Source organism: Ranitomeya imitator, chromosome 5 (genome assembly GCF_032444005.1).
Source record: "Ranitomeya imitator isolate aRanImi1 chromosome 5, aRanImi1.pri, whole genome shotgun sequence".
NCBI lineage: Eukaryota > Metazoa > Chordata > Amphibia > Anura > Dendrobatidae > Ranitomeya > Ranitomeya imitator.
In genome coordinates, this window is record NC_091286.1 from 200,688,963 (window position 1) to 200,697,165 (window position 8,203).

At 38.8% G+C, this 8,203-nt stretch overlaps 1 protein-coding gene across 2 annotated transcripts in view; it reads left to right on the plus strand.

Moving 5' to 3' along the window:
- The window catches only part of MPC1 (mitochondrial pyruvate carrier 1), a 45,731-nt gene extending 39,384 nt beyond the window's left edge, over positions 1–6,347 (plus strand). Inside the window, exons 2-3 of one of the 2 annotated variants that reach the window (XM_069769505.1) lie at positions 1,477–1,609; positions 5,944–6,347. In XM_069769505.1, the coding sequence (XP_069625606.1) occupies positions 1,477–1,609; positions 5,944–5,974 (164 nt within the window). In that variant the 3' untranslated portion in view covers positions 5,975–6,347. Of the gene's footprint in view, positions 1–1,476; positions 1,614–5,943 lie in introns of those variants that run through there. The other variant, XM_069769506.1, reaches the window with a different exon arrangement.
- The last annotated feature ends 1,856 nt before the right edge of the window (positions 6,348–8,203 follow it).

Below are 8,203 nucleotides of genomic sequence, written 5' to 3' on the forward strand. Positions count from 1 at the left end.
AATAACTCCGCTTCCTGTGACCTGCATGCCCATATAGACGGGTTAGGAGGGTTCATCCTACTAATAGTCCCTTTAAGCCATTCACTTCATTCTCTAGAGGAATTTACACTGCACAAGTACCTTGTGCGAGTATTCCTAGCAATAATCTTTTCCTGGTAATTACAAAATATAAACAGGTTTTTGATCACCCTGCAAACATGCACAACGCCTATTTGCTTGGTGAAATTATCTTTTTTTAATTTTGCACCCAAAAAATCTTTTTTCTCGGCATCATATAGTCCTGCCCTGCCAGGAACAAAACCCATCTATGCGCACTGAGCGATATATTACACATCGTTCAGTGTGCATCTGAAGTGGTTGTTTAGTGCCACCGGTTAGCTAGTATAAATAGGTCCTCTTTAAGGTCCTTCACCAAAAATTACCCCTGCCTTTTTTATTTTAATATACTACTGGTAATAGAAAAACTAAATTAGAAGTAGAATATATTCTTAATATATCGTTAATAAATCAGAGAGGAAATGGCTTTTATTAATATGGGGAAAATATACAAATTAGTGTTATATGCTAATCTGACTATCAGTAAAAAATTTGTGCCATTTCTTAATATACCTAGTGGCGCTATGTAACTCAGAGCATATACCACCTTCAGTGTTGTGTAGTGAGTGTGCGTTGCTCCTTGGTCCATACTACTACTTTATTACAAGACTTTTCCCTGCCTGTCTGCAGCTTCACTATCTATCATTGCCACACTGGTTTTCTGCGCTGATCGGAGTGAAAACGCTCCTTCCTAAGCAAAGACCACTGTTATGGATAATGAACCTGCTGACAGGCAGGAACAACTGTATCAAAGTTATTGCTTCTGGAGCGGCAGTGATTGGTCCTCTTGGCAAATCCCCGGGAGCTACGTGTATGGTAACATATCCTCCATAGCCTACTTTGCTAAGATGTCAGCCGCAGACCGGGTATGGATTGCAGAGGGAGCATCATCGGACTCTCCCGCCTCCATCATTGCTTTCAACTGTATTGGCATCTAGGATGCTTATAATAGTTGAAAGTGCGATTCCGGGCTAGCCAAATATACTCAAGGGACCCACCTATCATCGCGGGCTAAATATACTCCCCTGGCAGGCCAGATTTGGCCCATGGGCCAGAATTTGATGTGCATTAGAGACCTCATCCGCATCCATCAAAGGAAGGCAGTCTGAACGTCAAGTCCTGCAGAAGATGCCGAGGCTGGACTTTAACTCCTCATTGGATTACCGAACAGTCATTCACATATGACGTTGGAGGATGAAGAGGTAGGTCTAGCACCTAACGGTTAATAAAAACCGATTGGGAAGCCCATTGTATTATGTTCGGGTGTATTTTTCCTAGCTGCGTTTACCTGTTTTGAAATATAGAAATCTATTTCTGTAAGAAAATGTTGGTGCATTTTTTTATGCTAGTGATAACTTTTTTTTTTTTTATCTTTATTAGCCCTCACTTGCTATTCATTGCTGTTCATGCGGTTTGCCTACAAAGTGCAGCCCCGAAACTGGTTATTGTTTGCATGTCATTTTACCAATGAGGGTGCACAACTTGTTCAAGGATCTCGGCTGATCAAGTACAAGTAAGTTCACTTCTCAACAGAAGAGCTTTGTTTTCTTGCACAATAACAAAAATAAATGTGTTTGTGCAACGTGTGTGTATATAATTATTTTTTTTTAATTAAACATAGAGGATGAAATACGGTAAGTATTGAACACATCACCAATTTTCTAAGTAATTATATTTTTGAAAGGTGGTATTGACATGAAATTCTCACCAGATGTCTGTAGCAACCCACCGAATCCACACAGGCAAAGAAGTCAAACCATAGATGTCCATAAAGTTGTGTGTGTAATGAGAAGTGGCACAGGGAAAAAGTATTGAACACATGATGAGACAGGCGCACAAATCCATGGAAATACAAATATTTTGGCCTGCACTCTAGAATTGAGTCGGGGTGCTGGTGCGACAGACCATAGGGTCCATGGAAAGGCATGACATCAGCTAGAATCTATCAGTAAATAGAAAGCAATCTTGCCACTTAGTGAAAAATATCTGCTGGTTCAACTGAAGATGGCTTATGAAAGGTGTCTCATTACCAAGGTGCCACACAAGAAACATGATGGATAAAACCAGTAAGCTGTCTCAAGACCTTTGCAGACAGAGGAGTGAAAAGAATTAACAGAAGAGCTGTTCAAGAGTCAAGGACCATCTGTTGAGAGCTACTGAAAGATCTGAAATAGGCAGGTACAATTTGTTTAAAAGAAAACAATAAGTAATGCACTCAAACTTCATAACCTGTATGCACGCTCACCATGCAATACTCACTTACTGAACAAAAGCATGTTCAAGGGCATTTAAAGTTTGCACAACAACATTTCAACAAGCCTGTGGAATACTGTGAGATTATAATCTTGTCAGATGAGACCAAACTTGAACTCTTTGAATTCCATATTACATACCATGTTTGAAGGAGAAAAGCCACTGCATATCTCCCCAAAACACCATACCAACATTGAAGTTTGGAGATGGGAACATCATGGTGTGGGGCTGTTTTTCAGCAAACGGAACTGGCATGCTTCATATCATTGAAGGAAAGGTGAATGGACAAATGTACCGAGACGTACTTAATAAAACTCTGCTGCCATCTACCAGGATGATGGTGAAATGGGGGTGTACATTTCAGCAAGAAAATGATCCCAAACACACAGCCAAGAAAACTCTCTCAATTGGTTTCAGAGAATGGCCCAGCCAATCACCTGACTTGAATCCAATAGAAAATTTATGGAAGGAATTAAAGCTCAGCGTTTATAGGAGTCCACGGGACCTTACGGATTTGAATAGGGTTTTGTGTGGAAGAATGAACCAAAATCACACCTGAGCAATGCTTGCACCTAGTTTCTCCATACAGGAGGCGTCTTGAAAATGTCATCACGAACAAAGGCTTTTCATACAAAGTATTACATTTCGGTAAGCATGTTCTATACTTTTTTTCCCTGTGTCACCTCATTATGTGTGGATTGGATGGGTTGTTACCAACATCTAGTCAAATAAAAATATATTTAGAAAATTGGTGACGTGTTGGCACATATCTGGACTAGAAAACAGGCTATAAGTCAATAACTTGCATTTTCTAACAGGTTTCTGTGTATCCATTTCTATCTCCTTTCTCCTCTTTCCCACAACATAGACTTCTATATGCAACAACTCTAATACAATTCTTCAGTGAGCTGAAAACCTGAATCAAAATGGGCCATTTGAAAGATCTGGGGGGAGGGCATCTTTATTAACCCATTCCCAGCAGATAACAACATATTGGTAGATCGTATTTAGCAGTGATTTGCGGACATATGATGTATCTGTACGTCATTGGCTTTTGTATGGGCTCAGGAATACTGCCAACACTATCGCCCCCGGGAGCTCTGCATAGGTCTAGCTGAGCTTCGTCTGTCACAGCCAGGTCGGTGCCTGCACTGCCCCCAGCTGTTTAACCCTTGTATGCCAAGATCATTAGTGATCTCCTAGCCTTTTAAATGCTGCGAGGGAGGGTTCCCGAGCTTAGACGTATTGATATGTTCTGGAGACTGCGCGGGCACAAGAGCTGTACCCACACGATCAATGCTGGATGTTCAGCTAACATGACGGCTAACCTCCGACACTCACAGCCAGGAGTGATTTTCCTGTAAATCTCTGAAATATGTAATTCAGACAGAACCTCTGGCAGGAGATTCACTGTAATGAGGCAGATGGAGACAATGTGAATGCAGTCTGGCTCATGATCTGGCGGTGTCAGTCTTTTTGGGCACAACAGTTTTGTGCAGTATTGAAAAGGACAGTGCTGAGCACAGGCCAGACGGAGTCCTTAATAACTCTGATGCTTCATTAAAGTGAATGGATCCTTCTTTTTGTTTTTTTGTTTTTTTTCTTTTTTTGCCAAAATCAGACAAAAAAAACAAAATCACAGCATGTTGTGAATGTCCTCATATATCGAACAAAACTCTCCGATTTAAAGTCAATGGGTGCGAGAAAAAATTGCATGGCACTTCGACAATGCGAGTGCTGTCCGATTTTTACACACCCACCATGTATTTGTAAGCCCAACATTACATCAGCCGCATACAGTAAAATCACAGCATGATACGACCGTATAGAATAGATAAATTACATACAGTGTACACACATAGAATAGATATTGCAGCAGCAGCTGTAAATACACATAACATCCAGACTTAAAGCCCTTTAGGGGTGGTTACCTTCTCTGGTTCACACAGGAAATATTATATAGAATAAATCTGTTATACTGTGGGGGGAAAAAACCTGAATGACAGTATATAAACAAAAGGGGAGAAAATATTGTGTTGCAGTAATTAAATAAAATTTGCTCTCCAGTTTGATAGGGCACGATACCTTATAGTTTATCACAAGTTATTAGATTGTCTAAAATCTGTGCTTAAATCGAAGATGTCAATAAAGATATCACTGGAATATTGCGGTTGACCAGGCACTTTTGTTTTTAATAATAGTAAAACAAAAAATTTACATAATTTGTCATTAAAAGTTATGTTTTATTAGTTCTTCACTCCAATTGGATTAGTCAGTGAAAAATTTAAAATGTATTCTTTTTGGAGAAATTACAAATACTGTATTAGTTCCCTGTGAAATTGTTTTGGCGCAGTACAACGTACTGAGCACTACAATAGCACATTTGCAATGTTTATTTAGCAACAAGTAGTTTGTAAAATGGGGTCACGTGTGCCTAATAAAAAGAAAACAAAACAAAACAAAAAAAAAAAGCGCGTCATGGTGTCCCCTATCTATTTCAGACAATTTAGCGCTCCAAAGCTCAAATGGCACTCCTTCCCTTAGGAGCCCTGCCGGGTGCCCAAACAGTAATTTTAATTTTTCACTACATATAGGGTATCTGTACGCAGGAGAAAAAGAACCATATTATTTGATGTGCAATTTCTCCTGTTACCCTTGCCTTGTGAAAAATTAAAATTAGCTTTTATCTCTGTAAAGCATCGAAAGGGTTAATAAACTTCTTGAATGCGTTTTCGAGCACTTTAAGGTTTGCTGTTTTTAAATCTGTCCATTGGGGTACTTCCTGTCATGGGCCCCTCAGTCACTTCAACTGTGATGTGCCTCCCTACCCCCCCACCCAAAAAAATGGTTTTATAAAAATTTTTTGTTGTGAAATGAAAAATTGATGATTAACTTTAAACCCTTATAACTTCCTAACAAACTTTAAAAAAAACAAACAAAAAAAAAAAACTGTGCTGATGTAAAGTAGACATGAGGTAAATGTTTATTAATGATTTCATGTAGTCTGGTTTAAGGGCATAAAAATTCAAAGTTTGACATTTTCAATTTTTTTTTTTGTCAAATTTTTGATATTTTCATAAATAAGCGGTAATCCTATTGGCCAAAAATGTTCTGCTAATCCTGAAGTACAATGTCACGAAAAAACACTCTCAATCAGTGGCAGCCGTTGACGCGTAAAAGAGTTATTACCACATAAAGTAACAGTGGTCAGAATGGTATAAACCGGCCTGGTCATGAAGGTGAAACAGGCTTAGGGAGGAAATGGCTTAAGATATATTAAATCAATATTACAAGAAAAGATATTTTAACAAAAAAAATAAAATATTTCCCAGCATACATTTTAGAATTGAATGGTCATGAGTTGGGCAGTGAATGATGTATATAGCATTAGAATTGATTCAAACAAGTTATTTTAGGAATGTTAACTGCTACTATTAACTGTAGACTCGACTACATGTGTACATGTAGTCTATGATGCCCTGTTTGGTGCTATAAACATAACTGTGCCCTTTTATTGTGCATGATTTTTTCCAACCCTTTTGAATTTTTTTTACTTTTCGTAACATCAAACCTTTTTTTTATTTTTTATTCTAGAATGTCTAAAAAGGCAACTGAACAAAACTGAACAGCTTGTCTTCATCCTTGAATACCTCCAACCGAACAATAGGATCCTGCCAACAGTTTATTTGCACTGTGCATAATTTCTAATACTTTAGAACTCAACATCTACCACTACATCTTTAAAATAGTAGTTTTTATTTATAGTAATATGTGCTCTTTAGTATAATCATGCACACACTGGTTTTCTGTAGTTGTTGACAAAGATTCAGGCTATGTTTTGGAGAGAACAGATTGGTGCTTGAATTTTAATTCAGCAATATTCAGAAACTAAAGCAATCTTACTAATGAAGCTGAAGCCTTTATAAATAGTTCAGGGTATTCATATTATGTTATGAATTTTTAAGTGAACATTAATAAAAAATATAAAAATCTTTCTATGACTGCTTAATGTGTTTTTTTTTGTTATACCACTCTTGTTTCCCCTCTCTTTCGGGCTCTTTGAAAGTTTGTAGCATTGGAACAGTTGTAGATATCTTGTGGTTTTAACACTAAAGGTAAAACAAACCGACTAATTACAGCTAACCTGCATATACAAACTTTATTTTTTTTTATTAACTTTGCTACCAAAAATAGATAACATGTCTGTTTTTTTTCTAAATAGGTTGACCACTACTCATACAACTACTTCTCAATATCTGTTTATTATTATTACTAGATGGTGGCCCGATTCTAACGCATCGGGTATTCTAGAATATGCATGTCCACGTAGTATATTGCCCAGCCACGTAGTATATTGCCCAGCCACGTATGTCACAGGTTAAAAAATAAACATATACTCACCTTCCGAGTTCCCCTTGTAGTTCGGTCATGACAGGTCCTTCTCGCGCAGGCGTGCAGGACCTGTGATGATGTTGCGGTCACATGACCGAGACATCATGGCAGGTCCTTCGGAGGGACGGCATGACGTCACATGTGGTTGTTGACGAATGAATTTACCCGCCACTTCTATGTTTGGAATATGGGACTGCAGGCAAGCGCTTAGAATCTTTAAAGAAAACCAGGCCGCATGATGCAATAGTTCAGGGGTGAGGGTGAGTTTTCTTTTAAACACATGCTGATTGGTGTTACCAGTTTCTGGATAGGCCCAAGAAAGCGGTGAGCAAGACAAAAAAAACAAGGAATGTCTTGTGCAGAGAATCATTGCCAAAATCCTATGCTAAAAAAAACTTTGCCGTTCTTGTATAGAAAAAATAATAATTGAGGAATCTCCTTCACTTTTTAGAAAATTAAAAGTTTGGCTAGGTTAACCGTACAGTAAAAAGAGAAAGTGGGCATACCAGACGCCCTTCCACCTGCGGATACACAGCATACACAATCTGAAGTTGGGTCAGAGAAAGAGGAATCCGGGGAATTTATTGACTCGGACAGCTCAGAATAATCTCATTTGATGGTGAATATAGTCAACCATGTTTTCCGGTGAAAAACAGGGAAACTACTAAATACTGTCAGGCCTACTATCAGTGTAGAGACGCTGAAAGAGCGTACATCTGTGCAAGATTCCATGTTTAGTAACCTGGAGGAGCACAAACATCAGGTGTTTCCAATGCATACGAATTCACATTCCCTGATCAAAAAAGAATGGAAGAGGCAAGGTAAGGCTACTTTCTCGTCGGTAGTCGCCCATCACAAAGCGTCGGCGCGACGTACCGACGGAAGTGTGTGCTTTCACATTTCCGTCTGCAGTCCCGGGCAGGAAAGAGACCGTGAGATTTCCTGACGGGCCGCAAAATCCAACGCAACTAGTGCACGACGGACGCAACGTGTGGCCATATGTCGCGATCCGTCGGCAATACAAGTCTATGGGAAAAAAAACGCATCCTGTGGGCAAATTTGCAGGATGCGTTTTTTCCCCAAAACGGAGCATTGTGACGGATACAAAACAACATAAGTGTAAAAGTAGCCTAAGAAGGTTTTGATTCCTAGTACCTTTTAAAAAAAAAAAAAAAAAAAAAAAAAAAAAAATTTGAGGAAGATCCCTAAAAATTGATATTGCCAGGTTTTCTAAAAGTGTGGCCCTTCCCTTTTGAGGATATAGGATCTCTAAAAGATCCATTAGGTAGGAAAGCTGATATCGGTTCATTTAAGCCAAATATAGCCGCTACTTGTATGGCCAGATCCCTGATTAAATGGCTTCAAGAGTTGGATTCCCAGATAAGGAACACATGTTCTAGAGGACAACTTTTAGGAGCATTACCCTCTATTCAAAAAGCAGCTGACTTTTTCTACCAGCCAC